This window comes from Ictidomys tridecemlineatus, chromosome 8, assembly GCF_052094955.1.
Source record: "Ictidomys tridecemlineatus isolate mIctTri1 chromosome 8, mIctTri1.hap1, whole genome shotgun sequence".
Lineage (NCBI taxonomy): Eukaryota > Metazoa > Chordata > Mammalia > Rodentia > Sciuridae > Ictidomys > Ictidomys tridecemlineatus.
The window spans coordinates 62,632,450-62,658,259 of record NC_135484.1 but is presented as its reverse complement, the minus strand read 5'-3'; the positions used below and the strand labels follow the sequence as shown (position 1 = coordinate 62,658,259).

The following is a 25,810-nucleotide window of genomic DNA, read 5'->3' as shown; positions in this document are numbered from 1 at the left end:
TAAAGTATTCTGTTAATAACATGCAGTGCAAAAACTCCAAGACCAGTCTTGTAACATAAGATAAATAAGAATATTTATTATGATGTTTATACAGTAACAACAAAATAATACTCAATAAATTACATAACTATTTTCTAAAAACACTGCCAAAAAAGTAAAGATAAAACAGTAGGAATGACATTATGAATTTAATACTCAAAATTTAAAATATAGTCCTATATCTTTTAAACAGATTTGAACTGATAATTTCTACATGAACAAAAACATTTAAAATATAGAAATAGTCTTTCTTAATAATGTACTAGACACTATCTAAAAGTTCAATTTTTATTGCACATTTTGGTTTAAGCTTATTTGATCATGTACCATGCAGAAAAATAAATTATGAAATAAAGAAAAATAGGGAGGATGTTACTTTGTACTACAAAAATTAGATGAGGGATAATATACTTCATTAATCTTCAGGAAATTTTATTTAACTATTGCATAAAACCACTGGTTAAAGTCATTACACATTCAAACTAAGAGCTATTAAATGTAGTAAAATAGCTCTGCTGGTACATAAACTATCCTTTTTGATACCAGTTATCATTCTCTTTAGTCAACTAAAGAGATTGTCTTCACATAAATTTTTAAAAATACTAAATGATAAAAACTTAGGTGTATATGTATATTTGGTTATGTCAAAATATTCACATAATTGGCACATAATCAAAATGTTATCGTTTTAAATATGGAAAAACTAGAAGGATCTGGGGCTAGACATACCCTGTAAACAACTTTCTAAACAGAGCTAGCAAACTTCTGTTTTACTTCACAAATGTATTCAGTCAACACTATGGTAGTTGTATTGAATGTAAACATTCTAATTTATTTATACTGTTTCCTGAGGTACCAGAAACTATTGTTATTACAGTAGTCTCACAATTTAATATCCCTGCAAGTGTGCTTTGAAAAAATTCAAAATTAAAACAAAAATTTAAAAGTAGACTCAGACAGGCTCATGCCTGTAGTCCCAGAAATTCAGGAGACTGACGAAGGAGGACTGCAAGTTCAAGGCTAGCCTCAGCAACCTAGTGAGACCCTGACTCAAAATTAAAAATAAAAAAGGTTGGGGATATAGCTCAGTGTAGAGTGCCACTGGGTTCAATCCCCAGTACCTCTCCCCCCGGTCAACACACACAACAGGACTCATGGAATTCAGCATGCTCTATTACAAAAAATACATTCAGGAAAGACCTAGGTTTCAAACTCAAGTTTTTTTCCTATTTTCAGATGACAAGAAAAAAGCATTTCATAAACTACAGGCCATAAGAAAATAGATTTCAGAATTGGCTCATTTAATACTAAAGGAAATGAAAATAAAAACATCCAATTTCCAAGTTACTGGTAGAATAATGTCAAAAATCTCTATATATCCATCTTTCCATTTTAAAAGATAATAAAATAGTGTCATCACAGTACATGACCCATGGCAGGTACAGATGCCTCATCTAGATATCTATCTGAAACAAAAAATGGATGCCTATCCAGTGAAAATAGTCAAAATGGCACTTAATAGTCAAAATGAATGAGGTGACATTATTTCATGGTGGGGACATTGCTTGTTGGCAACTGCTATTACCAAGATGGCTAATTCAAAAAAAGAAAAAATAAATTTAATATTTTTCAAAAAATCATTGCTCTGGTAATAAAATCTTCATCGTTAATGGATTACAACTAAATAGAAAATACTGAAAATTTCTTTTACACAACAAATTGATCCTACTAACAAAAATGTATTTCTCTGTTGAAAAAAATTATACTATTAGACAGGTGCAGGGGTACACACCTATAATCCAAAAGCTCGGGAGGCTGAGGCAGGAGGATTGTGAGTTCAAAGCCAGCCTCAGCAAAAGTGAGGTGCTAAGCAACTTGGTGAAACCCTGTTTCTCAATAAAATACAGAAAGTAGGGCTGGGATTGTGACTCAATGGCTGAGTGCTCCTGAATTCAATCCCAGTACCACCCCCTCCCCAACAAAAAAAAAAAATTTACTACTGAAATTCCAACAGCTTAAAAATAGATTTTATGCAATGACATTTTAAAGCTCTTCATTTTGTATACCACCACCATTTTTAACACTAACTCTAATTCCATTCAATCATGTATCAAAAGGTAGCACTGGTAACCTTGATAATGTACACTTACATCTTAAAAAAAGGTCAGTCTTGGTAAAATATTTCTACACATTATCTACAGCCACTATTCCTATCCTTTTTTCCTTTCTAAAAAAAAAATATCTGACACTTGCCTATATATCATTCATTGGCACTAAAGATTAGGATGCTAGAACCATGAAATTATGTTTTGATTCAATAATATGACACTGAAGTTGCCATGATTTTTTGAAATTTAAGCCTGAGGAATAGTAATATTTTCATACTAAGTTTTTAAAGCTTGATAATTTGTGTTCTAGAGGTGGGGGAGGTACTGCATTTTTGCTGTTAATTATTTAAAAGAGAACAGAAGTGCCAGCCCTGTGCCTCATTAAAGTAAAAACTAAATATACCTGAACTTTTAAAAGATGTTTGTTAAAGACAAAAAAAAAAAAAGTGGGGGTTTCTTTATACCCCCAAACCATGTTTAATATTTACTTAAATACAGAAATAGAAGGTGTTCCTTGTTAAGTATAAGAATTCTCTATTATGCACAAACATAATTTGCTAATTTATATTTCAAAGACATCCAATGATCAAAAACGGATTATCAATTTCTGTTTATAAATTCTCCACGTCACTTATCTATAATTATATTTTGATCTTGGCCAGAAACTTGCAAATTATGTTCAACTCTATCATGAATAAGCTTAAATGGTTTGTTTATAAAATGTTTCAATATTCCCCAAACCTCAAAGCTATAAGCTAATCAACACATTATTTGTAAACCCACACTACCAAAATTACAGTGATACCTTTTTATATGGCTAAATTTATATAAAATATGACAAAGTAACTATGTTATATTAGATATTACTTCATATAGTTATGGCAATGTTTTCTAAATAATACATATATGCCACTAGACAGCCCTGAGATGATTTTAAGTGGTGTAGTACATGGATGAGTAATTTTTCCTTAATAGTTTTAAATTTATTTTAATGTTTATTAGAAAAAATAAGTACATAAAATGTGAAATATGATTGCTCAAAACAAAACCATGGTTTAAAAAGGCTAAAACATTTTTTTTAAATTAGTAAATATAGCACAGTATATGTTACATGAGATCTGGAAAGTGGTAATGCATTTAGGAAACACTATATTAAGGAATGATTTGATTTAGCTAGTATTATTTCTGAATGTTTGTAATAATGAGCCATATCAGAAAGGGACTTCCTCAACCACTAAAATTTGGATTATTTTGTCCCTAAAGATGAATATTTTTTTAAAAAGTTCTTTACATTTAAAAATATGAATTTTAAAGCACAGAGTAAATTTAGTTTACTTTAAAAGGATTCACCAAAATGGTGAAAAAGTTAAGGAGCATTGAGTGACATGCTATTCCAATGTAAAAGAGAAGACTAAAGGCACATTACATATATGGTTACCACTGCAGCATTCAAATAAAAGTGAGCTAAGTAATCACTGCCATTAAACAAATCATTACAATATTCTTTCATAAAAAAGAAGATAAGCTTGTGCACTAAGTGCTCTCGATTCCGGAACCACCTGCACATAAGTGTCACTAACATGGACCCACTGGCCTCCTGATTCACTATCTGGTTCTTTCAAACCTAACAAAAAAAAAAAAAAAAGAAGTAAAATTTTATAGTAAGCATGTTTTGTGTTCTCTAAATATAAACAACAACATGTTCATTATAAAGTACACTTATCCACTGGCAGATTTTATTCTAAGATTCTGTTTCCTTTTGCATTAAACATTTTCCACAATGAACCAATTCTTTCAAAGCATGAGTTTTATAATTAATTATCCTCAGTTAACAGAACTTTAATTTAAATGTCTAGCAAAATATTAGCCTTGTAAATACTTAATTGCTCAGAGAAAAGAATCATTTTCACTGAATAAGGGAAGGAGCTAAAGTTAATTTGATGATCCATAAGTAAAGCCAGCAAATTTCCAACTCCTACTGTATTCTGAGGACCAGGTGGGTCTTTAAAAAATTTGGGTATTGTTAAGTAAAATAGTAATTCTACTGCAATACATGATGATTCAAAACCTTGAAAACTATGTGTCACTTCGTATCACCTAAGAGTATAGTCTCTTTTAATTTTTTAAAAAAGAGTATAGTCTTATGATAATTAAGATTTTCAAATTACCTAAACACTCTTAAGACATAACTTGCATTAAACATTGATAAAGTGAATTCATCTGAGGTAATATCTTACTCCTTCCAAAAAAGAAATAGTAAATTACCTTACTTTTAAGAATAAAAAATACTTAATATGGCATACCAGATACATTTTTCTTTCCGGTGATATGTTCCAATAATTTCCTGGAGGGTACTCTCACTTTCACATAAGCAGTGTAATGCCCTCCTCTCATTGAGCCACTGTGTTCCACTATGCCATAGAGACCATAGAGAACTTTGTCTCCCACACTTACATTCTTTTAAAAAAAAGGAAAAACAAATTAGTAATATTTAATGAAATATTCTTATAAGAAAAGGTAAATGTATATCCCACTTAAAATAAGAGAAATGCATTATTAAAACTACACTGAGATATTTCCCCTATACCTATTAAGCTGGCAAAAATGCAAAAGCTTGATAAGATTTTCTGTTGGCTGGTTTGCAGAGAAAAAGACTCCTTGCTGAGAAGTTGCATGGGGGAATATGAATGGGTCCACCCTTAGGCAAGGATATTTCATGTTATATAGCTAAGTTACATATGTATTACTGTTGGATTCATCAATTCTGCTTCTAGGACTGTATCCCAGGTACATAAGAAAAAATATAAAAAGACATATACCAGACTATTAGTTGCAGGATTATGTGTAATATCAAAAGACTGACGTAGACTCAAATGTCCACAATTAAGAAATGGTTGAATAAATTATGATGCATCCAATCCAATTCTGCTTCAAAAATGGAGTGCCAGCCTGGAGAGTAGCTCAGTGCTAGAGCATGTGTTTAGTATTCACAAAGCCCTGAGTTTAATACACAGGAAAGAAAGAAAAGAAAGAAGAAAGGGGAGGAGGGAGAAGAAAGTGCATACTATCTCTAAACACTGCTATGAAATAATCTCCAGGATGTAATGTTAAAAATAAAGTAGAAAACAAGGACACATCGTGTAAACTACCATTATTTAAGAGGGGGGGGATGCAAATATGCATACCCATCTGCTTATATTTTAAAACAAAAAATAAAACATAATTTAACATGTTAATCTATAAAAGGAGGGATTAAACAGGTGAAATAGATTAATTTTATCTTGTTTAGTACATTTGATACACTTGGCTTGGGAATTATGTAAATATTTTATTTAAATATTAAACAAAATTAAATTTTAAAAAGTAAACACTAAGCAGGGAAATTTGAAAATACACAAATGAACAATATATTCAGTTGATGGCATAATCCATAAAGAGAGAACACTAGGGTCATGTCACGAGAATCCAGAAGCCAACTTGTAGTGATTTTCAGTGGTCAGATATGGGCACAATAGACTAGATACATTGGACCATGATTAAAAAGAACAATTAATGAATTGGAACATATGTATTTAAACCCATGAATCCATAATCAGAATATTGTAATTTAATTACAGTTTGAGGAAATAACTAATGAAACAATTCATTATTTTGAAAAAATGATTTAGAAAGAATCAAACATTTATCCTGCCTTTTCTATAACAATTATACCATAAGACAACTAAACAGAAGAAAGGAATTTCTCTTTACATATTCAAGCTAATAAATGAAAAAAAAGGTTCAAATTAAAATACCACCATTCTGTAATTCTTAATGAACTCATTAAGTATTGAGCATTACTGGTTGCTAATATCACACAAAGATGGATAATTGATATGCTGTGCTTCCTGACAAAAGAACAGAACAATCCCTATAAAATAGCCTTACCAGAAATGGTGGGGGAGGGGGGTTGCTATTAAATGTGAATTATATTCAGCCCTCTCTAGGTCTAACTACCTATCTGTAAAAATAAAAATGACAGGGGTAACAATCATAAAAATATCAATTATGGGAAATTCCAAGAAAGATGACCTGGTTTCTTTAACAAATAAACTACGAGAGAGCAGACAGGCAGGAGAGAAAACACTACCCATTGAAAATATTGAGGATATAGCTCAGTTGGTAGAGTGCTTGCCTCGAGTGCACAAGACCCTGGGTTCAAGCCCCAGCACCAAAAACAAAAACAAAACAAAACAAAATAAAAAAACACCCTAAAACAAAAACAACAAAACAAAACAAAACTTTGCCATGTCTTAAAAGACATCATTCATTCATAACTTATGGGCCTTATTTGGTTATCAATTCATTCTAAAAAATCACATTTGAAATAGTTGGAAATATAAAGATTAGATGATTGAAGAAATTACAATAAATGTACTGTGATTATGTCAAAAAGGATAGGGAGCATGTCTTTCCTTTTAGAGATACATAATAAAATATTTATGGATTGAATGTTAACAACAGAGAAGAACATAAAGGAACATGTGGATGGGGGAGGACCTGCCATAAGGTTTTAGGGCTGGGTGCTGGAGGTTCACTGTACTCTTCTGACTACTTTTGTGTATGTTAAAAATTCACAATAGGCACTTTAAAAATGTAATTTTTTTTTTTTTTTTTGGTACTGGGAATTGGATCCAGAGACACTTTACTGCTAAGCCATACAACCTCAGCCCCTCTTTATTTTTTATTTTGAAACAGGGTCGCACTAAGTTACAATCTCAACCTCCTGAGTCACTGGGATTATAGGCATGTGCCACTGGACCTGGTTTGTTCCCATAAATTTAACACAGAGGTCTGAGATGTAACTTAGTGGCAGAGCACTTGCCCAGCATGTGCAAGACCCTGAATTTGATCCCTAGTACTCAAAGTTAAAAAAAAAAAAAAAAAAGCAAAAAGCTTACTAAATTTCATTATTTACCACATTACCAAATTTTAGGAATATTAAGTATTAATAGTTGTAGATAGTATTGGTATCCCACAGCAGATAAACTAGACTCATTGGAAAATTGCATTTAAAATATTTTTGTTTTGATTGGTCAATGTACTAAAAATATTAAACTTCAAAAAGCATTCTACTACATAACCACAAAACCTGAACAGGACATTATGTTACCCTATAATAGTTTGGTTCCCATTAGTAATCAATTTTATCTCAACAATTCTTACATGTACACACAAGTAATTATTAAACATTGTTTTCCATACCTAATAAGGTATGAACAATTTTGAAGTATTATACACAGCTGACAAGTACAGCTTTGATCTTTGCGATTATCATGCCTCATGCTCAAAGGACAGAAGTCAGATTCAATGTATTAAATGAAAAAAAAATTACTGGTTTACCTTCATTATTAAAATTTCCTTTCAGAGGAGCAGCTTATTTTTAAAATGACAATAACAAAAAGTGCAAAAGCATGGCCTAATAAACAAAACAGATATGCTTTAAAGCATATTATTTGCAGGTCAGTTAAATAACTTAATATACTGTACCTTACAAGCAGCAGAACAGAATGGTGCTAAATCAAGCGTAAGTGGAAAATCTACATGTCTGTTTACTTTACGAAGACTCAAGCCAGCCTTAAAAATACCAAAAACAAATTTTTAATACAACTTAATTAGCTCTAAAGACTGGGTTAATTAAAATCCCAAAAGGAATTCTAGAAGTTATTTTTTTTTCATATAGATAAACAAACGTGAATAATCAAGAGTCCAAAATTCATATGACTAAGTTAAAAATCAGGTTTTCATACATTGCTACTGAAAAGAGTATTCATTTACATGGAGATTTTTACCATGAACAATAAGGGAAATGATTACTTTCACTGTGGCTTATCAACACTTATGGAAAAATAAATTTAATGTGTTAAATGTTAAGCTACTAACATATATGCTTTCATGAAAATGTATCCAACTCAAGAGTCAAATCCCTGGTATTCTGGGCCTAATTCAATGACTTGTTAACAGTGAACTTGCCTCCAAACAACCTCATTTAGGAGAATGCTGAAAACAAGTATAAACTGATTATATTATGTCCTTTTCTAAAATTCAGTAAGATTTATTTTTAAAATTCAATAATACTCATTCGCTAAAAAGAAAAAAAAAACCTGAGCACTTGAAACATTTATCAGTAAAAGTAAATGTAATATATATAAATCAAAATAAATCTTCATGTTCTTAAATAAGCTCTACCTCTTTTTATGTTTTTAATTTCCAAAGCCAAACCTTGCAAAATGTATGCCTGGCATTATAAAATGGTAATAAAACAAGCTGATAGTCTACAGAATATATTGGGTAGGAGACCTATAAATGGATACTATTGGAATGAGAAAATACTTAAATCTGAATTGTCTAGATAGACTCTCTAATAGACACCTCCTTTCACACAGGACATTCATGACTTTGGTTTTTCCATTGCAAATCACATAATTTCACTGTTGATCTGCTTATTTCTTGTTTTTCTTTAAAGTAAGAAATAAGATTATTTGGTTATTTTTTGGAAAATATAACCAATAACTGATTTGTTTTTGTTTTTTCAAATGATCTTTAGAAAGTTCAACATGATATCTGACATAAAATTTTATGAGGTCGTATCTCAAGAATAAATATTTAAGGCTAGGGATATAGCTCAGTTGGTAGAGTGTTTGCCTCACATGCAACAAGGCCCTGGGTTGAATCCCCAGCACCACACACACACACACACACACACACACACACACACACACACACACACACACACTAAATATTTGATCAACTTTTAATTATTTTTTCTCATTTTTAATCAGGTGACATTTATAATTTTCCAATACATGTACTGAAATGGTTTCAAGTTTTTGTATCCTCCACAATCAGGACTTCACTGCTGAAAAACCATCCCATATAGAAGATATTTTGTAAAGGCTTTTAATATTAGATGAATCTTTTCATAGAGGATAATTTTTGAAAAATATCTAGCCTTATATTTGGGCATATGTGCTCTCCTGACTTTTTAAAATTTTTAATAGAATGAGACACAATATTTTCCTCATGTCATTAACATATAAATCTGATGATTCATATACTGGATACCAAAGTTAGGCCTTGAACCTGTCATAATCTATATAAGTGGTATATGTAATTTTGTGTATATCTCTATTTCCTTGCAAGGGGTTCTTAGAAGTGAAATTACTTAAGAGTATTTTTATTTAAACACTGATTCAAATCATTTCTAATGTTCTTGATATCCATTACTAATTTACTTTCCAGAGGGTGTTATCAATTTATATGCCCACTGCTGAACAATGAAAATGCATATATCCCACTCCGTCCGTATCGGCACTACTGTATCTTTGCTAATTTGAACACGCTAAATAAGCGAATCTGTCATTTTACTTTGTATTTCTTTTGCTATGAACAATGCACCTATTTTTAATGTCTTGGAATCTGTACATCTTCTAGAACTGTCAACTGATATTTTTTATACATGTTACTGTTAGGGATATTTTCTAGCTAGTCTTTAAGAGCTATTTACATATTTACAATGTTAATCATTGGAATGTTTATGACAAAGACATCTATCCAGTTTGAGATTCGCCTTTCAGTATTGTGAAAGATTCTAATATTATAGAGAAATAGACTTTAAGAGAAACTAGAAACAGAGACATTACTTAGGGATTGTGCTCCCTACAATTCTCGATCCTTGGAAATTAGAATATGGCTTTGCAGACATTATGTTTCACTTGAGAACAAGAAGGGTCTGAATACAATCAATCAATAAGTACATGAAAAAATGCTCACCATCGATAGCAGTCAGAGAAATGCAAATCAAAACCACCCTAAGATACCATCTCACTCCAGTAAGATTGGCAGCCATCATGAAGTCCAACAACAACAAGTGCTGGAGAGGATGCGGGAAAAGGGTACACTTGTTCATTGTTGGTGGGACTGTAAATTGGTGGAGCCAATTTGGAAAGCAGTATGGAGATTTCTTGGGAAGCTGGGAATGGAACCACCATTTGACCCAGCTATTCCCCTTCTCGGTCTATTCCCTAAAGACCTAATAAGAGCATCCTACAGGGACACTGCTACATCGATGTTCATAGCAGCACAATTCACGATAGCAAGATTGTGGAACCAACCTAGATGCCCTTCAATAGATGAATGGATAAAAAAAATGTGGCATTTATACACAATGGAGTATTACTCTGCATTAAAAAATGACAAAATCATAGAATTTGGAGGGAAATGGATGGCATTAGAGCAGATTATGCTAAGTGAAGCTAGCCAATCTTTAAAAAACAAATGCCAAATGACTCCTTTGATATAAGGGGAGTAACCAAGGACAGGGTAGGGACGAAGAGCTTGAGAAGAAGATTAATATTAAACAGGGATGAAAGGTGGGAGGGAAAGGGAGTGAGAAGGGAAATCACATGGAAATGGAAGGTGATCCTCAGGGTTATACAAAATTACATATAAGAGGAAAGGAGGGGTAAAACAAGATAATACAAGTGGAAGAAATGATTTACAGTAGAGGGGGCAGAGAGAGAAAAGGGGAGGGGAGGGGAGGGGAGGAGGGATAGTAGAGAATAGGATAGACAGCAGAATACATCAGTCACTAGAAAGGCAATATGTAAATCAATGGAAGGGTAACTGATGTGATACAGCAATCTGTATACGGGGTAAAATTGGGAGTTCATAACCCACTTGAATCAAACTGTGAAATATGATATATTAAGAACTATGTAATGTTTTGAATGACCAACAATAAAAAAATAAGAAGGGTCTGAGATGTTCATAAATATTTCCCTTTATGCACATGAATTTTCTAAGTTGTTCTTAAAGAAGGATTAAATACCAAATATAAAATAGCTATAGTACACTGTGAAATTAGCATCTACAATCCAAAATGATCCTCTCTTGTTCACAGAATCACTGCAGATGCAACCCTTCTGCTAGACATTCTTTTGCTTCTGTTCTCCATGGCCATTTCTTTTTTTTTTTTTTTTTTTTTAAAGAGAGAGTGAGAGAGGGGTGGGGGACAGAGAGAGAGAGAGAGAGAGAGAGAGAGAGAGAGAGAGAGAGAGAGAGAATTTTAACATTTATTTATTTTTTCTTAGTTCTCAGCGGACACAACATCTTCCTTTGTATGTGGTGCTGAGGAGCGAGCACGCTACCGTTTGAGCCACGTCCCCAGCCCCTCTCCATGGCCATTTCTATAACTTTGGCTATAGAGAATCAATAACTTAATCTAATCTTTCTATAGACAGAAGTAGGGTCAGAGAAAAATCTTTTCCTGCTCCCTGAAATATTCAGTCAAAACTCTCAATCCAGGCTTGGGTTGTGACTCAGTGAGTGTATGATTAGAATGAGCAATGCCCTGGGTGTGTTCTGTATGTGTGTTTGTCTCTCTCTCTCTCTCTCTCCTTCTCTCTCTCTCTCTCTCTCTCTCTCTCTCTCTCTCTCTCTCACACACACACACACACACACACACACACCTCTCAATCTTTTTCCTTAAAGATTTCTTTCATGAGTTTTACACTTAGAAAGTCTTTCACACAGATGTCAGATCAAATACTCATTTTTTCTAGTCTTTTTAATAATTTGCTTGATGCATTAAAAATATATCTGAAAATCTGGGCTGAGGTTGTGGTACAGTGCTTGCCTAGCATGATGTGTGAGGCACTGGGTTCAATTCTTGGCACACATATAAATTAATTAATAAATAAAGATCCATCACCAAATAAAAAATTTAAAATATATATATATATATGGGTATATGATACAAAGTTCTAATTATGTATTTTCCAAAGAAGCATTTTCCCTAAATCTTTTACTGAACAAATCTAGAATCATAATAGCTTTAAATTATACTCATGTTTTATTTTTGACATTTCCAACTAAACTCCTTTAACTACTATAATATTTTAACTTATTCATTTTCCAGAGAAATTTAAAAATAACTTTCAAAATGCAAAAACAATCCTCTTGAGAAAAGACACTGAATTAAAAACCACAAATAATTAGACAAAAACCTAACACATTGAAAGTATTTAAATTGGGATGGGCTTGGTGGCACCTGCCTATAATCCCAGCCACTCCAGAGTCTGAAGCAAGAGAATTGCAAGTTCAAGGCCAGCCTTGGCAATTTAGCAAGACACTAGATCAAAATAAAAACAAATTAAAAAAAAAAAAAAAGAGCTGTGGACGTAGCTGAGTGATAAGAGTGTCCTTGAGTTCAGTAACCAGTACTGCAAAAGAAGAAAAAAAATTTAAACTGGACACTAGTGTGTAGCTACAATTCTAGCTACATGGGAGGGTGAGGCAGGAGAATCTCAAGTTTGAGGCCAACCTGGTCAACAGAGCAAGAACACATCTTAAAAAACAAAAACTACAACAACAACAACAAAAAGAAGAAAATTAGTTTGCCTCCCATTATGAAGTTCTAAAAGTGTAGGACCTGCCTTGGAGCCATTCTTTATATTCCCAGCCAACACCGACAGCCAAGAACCCTTTCAGTGTGATCAGAAGAGCTCAGAAAGTTGAGTGTACTTTACTACTGTTCTGCTTATAAATGTTTATTAAAACTTATTTTCGATCACACATACACATACCAATCATAGACATAACTAAGGGTCCTACTGTCTAAATCTTCAAGTACTATAAATTAAACAATTTTAATCAGAAAAGTCTTGTAAACTATTATGGCTAAACTAGTAGGAAATCCTATGTGGCAAAATTTTTAAAAAAATATTTTTAAAGTTGTAAATGAACACAATATCTTCATTTTATTTTGTATTTTTATGTGGTGCTGAGGATCGAACCCAGTGCCTCACATGTGCGAGGCAACTGCTCTACCACTTAGCTACAACCTCAACCCCACATGGCAAATTTTTAAACTCAGTAAGTTACTCTCTAATCTTTGACAATATTCCCCAAAACACAGGACTCCACAAAACACCTAATGAAAATGAATAACTAGAGTTCTACAAAAGGACTTTTACCTGATGGAATCTTTTAAGATGGAGAATTAGAATAGCTGGAGCAGCAGAAATAAGCAATTGCTTCCTGGCATTAGTATAAACTCCTTCTGCTTTCTTTTCTGCATAAAATGCAACAAATTTATTTGTAAAAATTCCACATTATATATTACCTATAATATAATATAACAAGAATTTATATAGCAACATCATATCATTTTGTTTTAAGTGTTAAGAAACTGGACTTCTGATTACAGGGTACCTCTCTATTCCTTTCCATAACTCCACTGAGATGAAAGTAAAGATGTATGTTTGTTTGTTTGTTAAGGCATAAAGTCTGGAAGAGGTGACACAAGAAAATTTTGGATGCTAGAATGCTAGTTACTTATTGTTAGTAGCCCCTTCCAGCCAAATACCACCAGAAGCACCTATAATTTTAAAAGTTGAGTCTATTACTCATTGCAGCAAAGAGAGAACACACAACATGGCAAATCATGGGTCATTTCAGTAAGTTTGATAGAAAGGACTTATGATAAGATTTAAATATGGGCAATCGCATATTTAACTTGAATTAATTTAAGTTGGCACTTCTTACTTCTCCCATCCAGCCATTTTTTTAATTACTAGTATACTAAGCCTGTCTTTATTCTTATACTTTGGATCAAGAGGTTTTTTTTTTTTTTTTTTACCATAAAGGGACAACCCATTCCAGGGCTAGCTAAATCCTGGAAACAGTAAAACAATTTAAGCTCACCTTTCATGTGCAAACTAACCAAGCCCATATACCAACAACAACATCCTTTAATGAGCTCTCACACTCTGGGCTACTCAGAGACCAAAACAAAGGACCTTGCCAATTTTCTGTTTCTCTTTCACTTTTTCTGCTCCATCTGCCCCTAGTACTTCTCCATGTGGCCTTGTATAGCATCTACTCCCCTACTTCTTGGGAACTGTGACTAATTTTTCAGTGTCAATCATTTCCTGATTCCTTGACTTCACCATACCTGAATAATAAAACCTACATGTTTAAAACAAATAGTCAAAAAGAAAGAAAATAAATAAATAAAACAAATAGTCACCTTAAGAGTATTCTTTCCACTCAATTAAGGTGAGAGATGCACTGAAAATTCTTAACAATATCCCCCTTTCCCACTTTAATCTGGTTAAACTAAACACAGTCATTATATCACTAGCTTAATAACATGCAAATATTTAAAATCTTCAAATCTATACCTTGAGTTTACAACAGATGATGGGATTTCTGAAGGTCTTACTTTCATCACTAATCTTACTAGTGATACAACTAAGTTTTAGAGCTGTTTCTTTCAGAAAGATTTCAGATAGTTATTTCTTTCAAATAAGATGTGGATTTGCATTTTTCAAGGCAGAAATGTATTCTTCATGATCTTCAATTATTTCAACAACAATCTATTGAAAATATTTTCTCCCTAGTCAGTGCCTTAAGTGCTAAGGCAAAAATACAAGATAATCACTGGGCCAACCAGCTCAAGTATGAAGATAAGGTTCCCAGGTGCTTGAATAGGGGATTAATAACTCATTAGTCACTAATAATCCATTAATAATACAAAAACAAATTAAGCTAAATGTTTACCTGCAGAATTATTTTCCTTTTGGTACTTCTGTTTCTTTTCAGTACAATTCTCACATAGAAGCTTATTATTCCCCATTAGTAATTCCATAGATGTAAACTGGTACAAACAGGACTGAACCGAACATTCTTTAGAAGTAGTTACATAGCTCTGAGAAAGGGTCTGAAAAGCATTCTGGGAACTGTGAGACCTCATATGCTTCTCCTCTGAAAAACATAAATTACTTGAAACACTGGGTGGCTGACTTTCTCTGTCAAAATCTCTATTTCCAATTACAGTGCTGCTCAAACAAAGTTCAGAAATTGCTTCAGCCATTTCCTCATCACCACTGTCAGTCTCCTTGGGGTGTGGCAGTTCACTTGCAGATGGGTGGTGAAGGTGCCCATCTGTGTACATACAGGATTCACTGCTGGATCTAAGTAGCACAGTCTGCTTTGAAGCACTTTCAGATTCTGAAGCCTCACTGTCTGCATCAGCACTACTTTCAGAATGACAGGCTTCTTTTTCACTACCATCCGTAGGGCTTTCATTCAGAGACGACTCAGTACTCACGATGTTTGCATATATTGACAACTCCCCACTGGTTTCAAGGTTTTCATTTTTCTGATATATAAAAACAGTTTTCTCTTCCCCAGATGACAATTTTCTTATATGGTTTCTGTCATGAGTTAGTTGATTCTGTAAGTTGACAGTGTTTTCAGAGAAAAGAATTTTATGACCTTATTGAAAATAAATGCTAAGAAGTCCCACTTAGCTGTCTACAATTGTTAAATAAGCACTACTTCTCTGAAAGTCATTTACTAAATCTAAACTTAAACTAAGATCAACAGAAGATATACTAACAAATAGTTCTAATTTATTTTTTTAAAGGTGCATTTCTTTTTTTTTAATACTTATTTTTTTTAGGTGTAGATGGACACAACACAATGCCTTTATTTTTATGTGGTGCCGAGAATCGAATCCGGGTCCCACCCGTGCTAGGCGAGTGCTCTACTGCTGAGCCACAATCCCAGCCCCTCTAATTTAAAAGTAAATCTTAACATGGAAAACCAACATCTTCAGTACAACAGGGCTATAAGGGGGACTTTTCAACCATAAGTCTTTCCATACTTGTTGATTTTTACATATTGAAGAATACTGGGTATTTTTAAAATAAAAGTTAAAAAGTAACAAAATACAAACTCTATTATGACCGTGTTGCCTGCCGCCACGGATCTGAAAGAAAATATTTTATTTGTGTTTAGACTTTAGTTTGCCTATTAATTGCTCCTTTTAAATTAGATTAAGTAGTGCCAAAGTAGTGTTTCTCATCAAGGTGATTATTTCTCCATTTGTATTTACGTTTCTATCTTGGTTTCATTTCTCACTGTTGTTTACTCACCTGATGCTTCTTTTTCATTCTTTGCATTAAACTCCTTATTAAAGGATTAATGAGATAACTAGTACAATTCAGCAAAAAGAAAAAGTAAAAAATTCAATAACACAGCTGGCTTGGGAGGCTGAAACAGGAGGATCACAAGTTCAAAGCCAGCCCCAGCAAAAGGAAGGTACTAAGCAACTCAGTGAGAGCCAGTCTCTAAATAAATACAAATAGGGCTGGGAATGTGGCTCAGTGGTTGGGTGCCCACCCCTGAGTTCAATCCCTGGTACCACCCCCCCCAAAAAAAGACAAAAATTTATTAAAGTTCAGTACTTATACCTCATTATTGATTTTAAAAGACATAAGGTGCTTCTGTTTTTGTTAAATTCACTTTAAGTTGTATGGGGAAAGTTTATTTAAACCTCGAAAATATAAGATGAAAATGTTGAAAGAGATACTGTCTTTGCTAGGTGTTCTTAAAATTACCAGTTCTAAATTATGAGTCAACACCACATGATAAACAAGAATATTCTTGCAATTGTTTTACTTGGACTTAAAAACGAAAGTATATGTTTAATTTAATCCCTTGAAATATTTACATAGGATAAGTTGACAATTTCTCAAATATTTCTGCATAATATTATAAGCAATTTAGCCCAGAAAAACAGTAAAATCCCTTTGAACATGGAGTTTTTGTCTCAACTATGTTGCCAAGGCTAGCCTCAAACTATCAGGCACAAATGGTCCCCCTACCTCAGCCTCACAAGTAGCTAAGACTAAGTATGTGCCATTGTACTCAGTTCCTCAAGTCTTTTCTCTGTGAAATAAATCCCACATAAATCATACATGCTTCAAGGTGTATATTTAAAAGATATTCTTTAGGGGATGAGGGCACAGTGCAGTGGTAATGCACTTGCTCATGGCCCCGAGTTCAATACCCGGATACTCTTTGTAAAAACATAACCACAGTACCATCATCATACATTAAAAAATATTAATAATTTCTAAACATAAAATTTCTAATGACATTTATATTTAACTTTTTGCTTCTTGAATATGGCACCATAAAAAGACTTAAGGGTTTCTAGAGAGTAGAAACCAGGAAGTATTCATTAGAACCAACTTGATTGAGAATACACCACCACTTATAAGTTTTCTTGCCAAAAAATTAAATAAATAATCAAATCTGAACTTAATATAGCTTTTAGATCTAAATCACTTTAGAGAGGAAATAAAGGAGATGGAAGAACCTGTGAATATTATAGGAATACAATAGTAAATATTACTTAATGTGGGAATGTGGAAAAATGCTAAAAAAAAGTGGATGATTTCTTTGGTCATTAATTGCAAAAAGAAAATGTGATTAAATAAAGAGTTAAAGACACATGATACTCTTTGGGCCCAGGTATTCTGGAGGTTAAGGCAAGAGGCCAGCCTGGGCATCCTAGTAAGACACTTTCTAAAAATAAAAAATAAAAAGGGTTGGAGATGTAGTTCAGTGATAGAGCACTCTTGGACTCAAGTACCAGTACTGGAGGAAGAGAGAAAGACAGACAGACAGACAGACAGACAGACAGACAGACACACACACACACACACACACACACACACACACAAAATCCAGACTTTGGGGATGGTACGAGAAGATCTCAGAAATGACTGTCCCAAATTAACAAGTGAATTACAACTCCAAAAGAGAACATATGGAATATAGCCTTTGAATCACCTCTTTTAAAAGCCCCATGTTCCTGTGATAGGCAGAATCACAAACTTTGAGGCAGGAGTCCCCTATGTTTCTCCTTTGCAAGCAAAGCAATAAACCTTCTTTTTCCTTTTTCTCAAAACAAAACAAAACAAACAAAAAAGAAAAGAAAAGAAAAACCTGAGTATTTATGAGGGAACTGAAGAAATTTCAATAATGACTGAATGCTTGGTTTCACAAAGAAGTATTAATATTTTTATGTATGATGATGGTACTGTCGTCATGTTTTTACAAAGGGCGTTTGGATATTGAATGCAGGGCCTTGAGCAAGTGAGCTATACCATAGCTCTTAAAGAATATCTTTTATTTTTTTATTTAAATGGAAATTATTATTTTAAAAATATCTTTGTTTTATTTATTTTTATGTGGTGCTGAGGATTGAACCCAGGGCCTCACATGCCCTAGGCGAGCACTCTACCGCTGAGCCACAACCCCTAGCCTCAAGAGTATCTTTTAAATAAACATCTTGAAGTATGTATAATTTTTGTCGGATTTATTTCAAAATAATCTGGGTGGGGAAGGGTAGAATGTGGGACAGATACTGCAAAAACATAATTAGCCATGAGTTGATAATATGAAGCTGAGAAATGGGTGCATGGGAGTTTACTATATTATTCTCTCTACTTTTGTATACATTTAAAATATTTCTCAATAAAAAGTTAAAAAAAACCAAATATTTAACAAATGTTCATAGTCTCACCTTATCTTTTGATGAAGAATGCTTCTTGGCAGCTCTGGGTTGAGTATTTTCTATAGTAACAGTGCCACTGTACTGATCAGGATCTGTCTCCTGTAAACTTCTATATTTACTCATTTTTCCCAAAAGCACAGGTTTTGATACCTATGTAGATGCCATATACATAACACAAAATTTCTTAAGCAAATAAATTTTGGATATACCTTTCTTTTTAAAATCTCTAACTCACTACAAATATAAAAAGATTATTTTCTTAACATTAATTCTCAAAAGCATAAGGATTTAAATTCCTGGAGAATAAGAAGTATATCATACTTAATGCATACATGCATAAACCCCACTATCGAAACACCATACAAACTCAGTTATATGTAAAACATAATGACTCTCAGATATCTGACAATACACTCAAAAAATATCTAAATGAGTGAATAAATGCTCTTCACAAAGACCTCAAAATTACTTTTTTTTCTCCTTACCCTTTCTTCTATTATAGGAAGTGAAATATCAATGAAAGGATCTTTCACAGTGGAGATCTTAAAAAGAAAACAAATTGAGAACTTCTGTTAGAATTATAATATAGACATGTAGTTCTGTAAAGTATCAAAGAAATCAAACTTCCCAGTTCAAAGCTTTAAGTTAAAACAAAGCATGAAATGTTAAGGAAAAAACCATGGGGAAAGAAGCAGAGAGCTTGACAGTGTTTTGAAGATTGCTTAGGCTAATTGTTTTAAAAGATACTTTCTAGCTTTGTGAGAGAGAAATCAACTACTATGTTGATTATTGCAAAAATTTAAGTTATAGCATGTTGACACATTATGTTTAAATGGGATAGGCTAGAAGGAAATATAATTTATAATCCTGATTTTATAAGACTAAAGAGGGCAGAAGAGTACTTCACAATCTGGGACAGAAAAAATGGATATAAAGACTCTTTTTTACCAATCAAGTCTGACAAAAGTTTAAATTTACCATACTCTAAGCCATATACTTTCAGAAGTATTCCTTATGAAGCGACTGAAAATCTCTAACAATTTATACATGCTTTAAGTTGTTAAAGATGAAATTTAAAATAAAAAGTATTACTGAATTCAAAGATGAGCCAAGGCAAAAACAAAAAATGTTAGTAAGACTTATAGATAAAAAATTGAAATTAAGTGTTATAGAATCTCCCTAAATTATGTTACGATTATAGTAACATAGTTGCCCTTCACAGAAGTAGCTAATGTATTTTAGCAAATTAAGATAGACCAAAAGTACCTCATGGATGTGTCAAGAAGAAAAATAAAATCAACACATAAAAACATTTACTTGAAAAAATAATTTTAAATTATGTTTACTTTCTAGGAGTATAGGGTATATTATTAAAATGTCTTTAAAGATTAAGTCATGTAGTCACTTATTGTGAATTTTAAAAATGACTGCTCATTAATATATGTAAAAGAAAACATAATAAAAACGATGCGACTGTAATGTATTCCAAGAAGTGAATTCCAAAGTACCTACATTTGCACATTCTTCACACATGACTGTGCTAGTTAATTCACCAATAAAGATCCGATCTATGAAGTTCATTTTCACACCTTCTTTTCCATATGCTGTAAAAATCATACTTTTTAACACTAAAAACATAGCAACCATCCAATAATGTTTCATGCTATTGTCTGTTATTCAAAAGTAATCCAAATAAGGCAGATTTCCTTTATTATATTTAATAATATATTTTACTATATAATGATACAATGTCTCCTTCACTTTTTTTTTGGTAAGGGAAATACAACCATCAGCTACCAGAGTCTCTAAGAAATAAAGATTTTCTAAAACATAATAGAAAACTAATTAGAGCAATACCACTATTCCACACCTCAGCTGCTCCCATTAAACCTTGGAAAGCCTCTGTGTCTAACCTAGTAGCACACAGAAGAATAGGGAAGATTATGCTTTCAGGCTGCAGGTGCCAAGGTTATAGTTATAAAAAAATGTGGTAAAAATAAGTAAACATAGCATAGAAGAAGGAATTAACATGGGCATCTTACAATTCACCTAAACACACATGCTCATAGTATTTTTTAATTAAAATTAGTTTGCTCAGGAAATATTTATAAATCAAAGGAAACTATGCCTGTGATTTGCTTTAAAATAATCTGGAGTTGAAAAAATAAATTAAACATAAAAAGTAGAGTCAGGCATGGTAGCACATTCCTGTAATCCTCAGGCTGAGGCTAGAATATCACAAGTTCAAGGCAAAAACAAACTACTTAGCAAGACCCTGTCTCAAAAAATAAAAAAGGGTTGGGGATTCAGAGGAATGGTATGGTGCTTTGTCTAGCATGTATGGGGCCCTGGATTCAATCCCACTACTACTAAAGTAAACATAATAAGCCATGAGTGTAAAGCTGGATGATAGGTACAAGAGACTACATTATATTATTCTACTTCAACAAAAATTTGAAAATTTCCTTAGTAAACCATGAGGGAGAAAACATATTAATAATTCTATTCACCCGTCTTTCAAACTTATCTTCTATCCTTTTTGGGCCTCTATACTAGGTTTCATACAAACAGTATTTATAATCATTTAAAACATTATCCGAAGCACTGAATAACAGAGATTTATATTTAACATATATCAATAAACATTAATTATAATAACTTTAGAAATACTATGATAAATTAAGATATTTCATTAAGAAAAATTGTACAAGGAGTTAAAAATACAAAAAACAAAAATGGGAAGAAACTGAGCTATATACTAAATAATACACTAGATGGCACTATCTCAACACAAAAGAACAAGGAGCATGCTTAGGAAACAAAATCTCAAAGGTTTAATTAATGAGTCTTAGATGGTACAACAATTTATGTATATTTGTTTATAAATTATAGACATATAGCATGAACATTATAAAATTACAAAAGAAGTTTTAAAAAGAGGAAATAAAGAAAACAAAATATTTTAATGATTTTTAAAAATAGCCAACTACTTTATACTAACATTAGTTAATATCACAAGGTAGATTACATACACTTAGGACTGGGTAAATTGTTCATATAACAGGATATAATCACACTGAAATATTTATAAGCTAGGAGCTTTGATTAGAGTCATTGATTTTGCCCCATATTTTGACTGATGAAGAACAAACACTAAGAATAGGCAAATTGTACTTATGTTTGACTTGTTAGTACTCTCAACAAATTATTTCTTTACAAGCTTTTGGAACAGTTAATCATTTTATCTAGATAAATATATTTACAGGTATTATCTAAATTTATCTAAACACCAAAATGACACAATATGATAAATGTGAACTTCCAAGAGAAGATGCTGCTTTCCACATATTTTCAAGTCTCAGAAGGCCTAACATAGGTCATCAGTGACAATCTGTATAAGTGAAATTAGTTTGTTTGCTTTTAGTTTTAAGAAACTCACAGGATACATTCTAAAATTTTCTACGTCCCATTATAGCATCTTGCCACCACTGGTGGAAGTACACCCTCCTTTTAAGATCTCAATGTTAGAAAATTAGTTCATACAATGCTCTATTCTTTTTCCCTGGAGACGAATCTTAATATTGTAGAAAAAAGTTTTAACTTTAAAAGTCAACATACCTTTGACTTTTTTTCTAGTTTCTTCATCAGCAGTTTTAGTAGTTGGGTTGTTAAATGCTTTTAGAATGCTTGCTTGTATTCTCTGTAAAATAAAGTTAACAGAATCTTATCTAGTAATAATTAACTCAGAGCTCATTCTCTTTGACTTTCAAATAGCAAGGTACACTGTGGATCTCAGTTCCTTAGTCTGAAAATAAAATCTGAATTTTTTTAAAAGATAAAATATATTATTTTGTCCTTTTCTAAAATTCCATGAACACTTGAGTAACTCTCTAGTGGCAAATTCTTAATAGAGTCAAAATTCCTATGTTTAGATTTTTCTCTTGAGCTTAAAGTATTTCTATCAGTTTAAAAAAGCAAGCAGAATGGAATAATACTTGGCTTTAAAGAAGAATGAATTTATGGCATTTGCCAGTAAATGGATAAAGGTGGAGAATATTATGCTAAGCAAAGTAAGCAAATTCCCCCTAAAAACACAAATGCTGAATGTTTTCTCAGATATGCAGATGCTAACACACAATAAGGGAGGTGGGTGGCTAGGGAAAAATAGAGGTACTTTAGCTTAGGCAGAGGGGAGTGAAGGGAGGGGAGGAGGTATGGAAGTAGGAAGGATAGTAGAATGAATTGGACATTATTACCCTATAAGCAATATGACTACACAACCAGTATGATTCTATATCACATACAACCAGAAGAATAAGTCATACTCCATTTATGATGTGTCAAAATCCTTTCTACTGTCATGTATAACTAATTAGAATTAAAAAATGAAAATAAAAGGATTTTCCATTAGGAGGCTGAAATAAAACAGGCACAAAAAAATCATTAAAAAATAAATCATAAATAATAAAGCAAGCAGCCTATTTTTCTTATCAGCTTAGAGTAAGTTTATTCTCTCTCCTCCTTTCTTTCTCCCTCTCCCTCTCTCTAAAATGACTTTCCTTAATCAGAACAGAAAAAAATAAAATAAAAATAACAAAGAGACCATCTGGAATTTCCTGTCTATGAAGAAAACCTTAATATAGCTACCAAGTTGGTCACTATGATCTCCATATAGAGTAAATAGGCATGTACATGCACATACAAACACATATACATGCCTCAAGTCCAGAATATCAATATCCATAGAAAGAAGAATACCTCAAATCCTAATTATGATTCTATTTGAACTTAGTTGTCAGTAGAGATCATACTATCAGAATTTCTTAGTAAATAATGAAGTTTGCATTTCTACATCTTATGCTTTAGGGAAAATCCAATCTCACAGAAAACTTTCAGAATGAAATAAACTACACATTCCAAGAATATAAACTTATTTAACTTAATAAATGATTACTTTCCACATTAGTTGTGCCCCTAATTAGTAGGATGAATTTCTTTTTTTTTTTTTTAAGAAAGAGAGAGAGAGAGAATTTTAATATTTATTTTTTAGTTTTCGGCGGACACAACATCTTTGTTTGTATGTGGTGCTGAGGATCGAACCCGGGCCGCACGCGTGCCAGGCGAGTGCGCTACCTCTTGAGCCACATACCCAGCCCCGGGGATGAATTTCTTCTGTAATTCACATTCTGACAGTGGGATGAAAGTGAAGCTTATTGATTATCTTTCAAAATATATTTTCTATCTTGATCACAGGTTTGAACATATAAAACCACTGTCTGAACTGGACTTCACAGTGTGAAAATGATAAATAATTCTGTTAAAAAATATGTCAAAAAGAAACTAAACTCAAACTGCAGATTTCCTACAGAATAAAAACACTACATATTAGAATCCAACACATATCCATTGTTCAAAAGAAGTTTTACAACCTTAAATATTTAAATAAGTTTAAAAAAAATAAATAGTTGAAGCAATAAACTTATAGATTTAGAAAAAAGGCATCTAAAATAAATAAAAGTAGGAGGAAAGAGTTTTTTTTAGTTGTTGATAGAACTTTATTTTTATTTGTTTATATGTGGTACTGAGAATGGAACCCAGTGCCTCACACATGTTAGGCAAGTGCTCTACCATTGAGCCACCACCCTAACCCCCAGGAAAGAGTTTTAATGAAAACAAAAATAGCAACTAAAAATAGAAAAAAATTAAGAAAAGAATCAAAAGTTAATTCTCTGGGTAGAAGATAAATAAACCCACTAGATAATCTTAAAGTATAGTGAAAGGAATAATATCATGCCTAAGAAAAAAGACAAACCACTTATAAGTTCAGGAAAATTTCAATAACTATAAGGGACTACTTTGTTCAATATCCAGGTAATTACATTTGAAAACTTAAAAACAAATACCATAGATAATTTTCCAAGAAAATAACATTATTAAAATTAACCTCAGGAGAGAGAGAAAATCTTTCAACTATCATGGGGAGGAAAAAAAAAAAAAGAACATTGTTAAATAGAACTTATAAAAAGCCATAGGCCCTAGTAATTTCACAGAGTAAGCACCATCAAACCTATGTTTCAGGGCACAGAAAAATGGAAACTTCCAAATTATTTCCATAAAGCTTAATACAGGTAAAATAAAGAAACAAATCACACAACTGCATACAACACAGACCAGTACCACTCATGGGAAAATTCTAAAAATGTCAGCAACAGAATAAAAACAGTAGCACATTAAAAAAAACAAAAATACATTATAACCCAGAGTAAGAATGCAGGAAATCTAATTTAAAAAAAAATTTTTTTTTTTTAGTTGTAGGTGAACAAATACCTTTATTTTATTTATTTAGTTTTATGTGGTGCTGAGGATCAAACCCAGTGCCTCATGCATGCTAGGCAAGTGCTCAGACACTGAGCTACAACCCTACTCCCAGAAATCTATTAATATAAGCCATCATTGGGCTGGGGATGTGGCTCAAATGGTAGCGTGCTCGCCTGGCATGCGTGTGGCCCGGGTTCGATTCTCAGGACCACATACAAAGATGTTGTGTCTGCCGAAAACAAAAAAAAATAAATATTAAAATTCTCTCTCTCTCTCTCTCTTCCCCCCCCGTTTTAAAATATATATATATATAAGCCATTATATTAATAGATTTAAGAAACAAAAAATTATAAGATCAAATCATTTGATATCTTTTATTCACTAGAATCTACTATTGTAAGAGATTTAGTTGATACGGTTGGATAGAAAACACATCTTAGAAGTATAAAAATTATAAATAAAATAAAATTATTTTCATAGCATGGCTATCTGTCTGAAAAAGCTTAAAGAACTTATTGACATGAAAACTACTAAAATAAGAAAAAAAATTAATAGTGGGTTATATGAAGTCAATAGCCTTCATGTAGACAAACAAAAAAAACAGAAAATATGAAAGAAAATACTCAATTTATAATAGCAATAAAAAGATAAAACATTACTCACAAACACAAAAGAAAACTTGATTAAATGGAAAGAAATACCATGTTCTTGGATAGGTCATACAGCATTATAAACATTCAAAACATACCAATCTATCCACCAAATTTATCCATCCACATATTTCCAGTAAAAACACCAACAGTTTGTTCTTTCTTTGTTTCTTTCTTTCTTTCTTTCTTTTTCTCTCTTTCTCTTTCTTTCTTTTTAAGGGGGAAAGGTAAAAGCAAAATTGATTCTAAACCAAATATGGAAAATAAACAGAACTGTAATG

The 25,810-nt window shown here is 32.3% G+C and overlaps 1 protein-coding gene across 11 annotated transcripts in view; it reads right to left on the bottom strand.

Annotated features, from left to right (window-relative positions):
- Positions 1-25,810, bottom strand: part of Usp45 (ubiquitin specific peptidase 45) — an 88,341-nt gene that overhangs the window by 6,686 nt on the left and 55,845 nt on the right. For 2 of the 11 annotated variants that reach the window (XM_078019578.1, XM_078019582.1), the window contains 10 exons: positions 22,180-22,261; positions 20,074-20,165; positions 19,047-19,103; positions 18,571-18,711; positions 15,931-15,963; positions 14,751-15,426; positions 13,163-13,260; positions 7,677-7,763; positions 4,451-4,604; positions 57-3,771 (listed from right to left, as the gene is read on the bottom strand). In XM_078019578.1, the coding sequence (XP_077875704.1) occupies positions 3,641-3,771; positions 4,451-4,604; positions 7,677-7,763; positions 13,163-13,260; positions 14,751-15,426; positions 15,931-15,963; positions 18,571-18,711; positions 19,047-19,103; positions 20,074-20,165; positions 22,180-22,261 (1,551 nt within the window). In that variant the 3' untranslated portion in view covers positions 57-3,640. Of the gene's footprint in view, positions 1-56; positions 3,772-4,450; positions 4,605-7,676; positions 7,764-13,162; positions 13,261-14,750; positions 15,427-15,930; positions 15,964-18,570; positions 18,712-19,046; positions 19,104-20,073; positions 20,166-20,263; positions 21,953-22,179; positions 22,262-25,810 lie in introns of those variants that run through there. The other 9 variants (XM_078019580.1, XM_078019579.1, XM_005335879.5 and 6 more) reach the window with 9 other exon arrangements.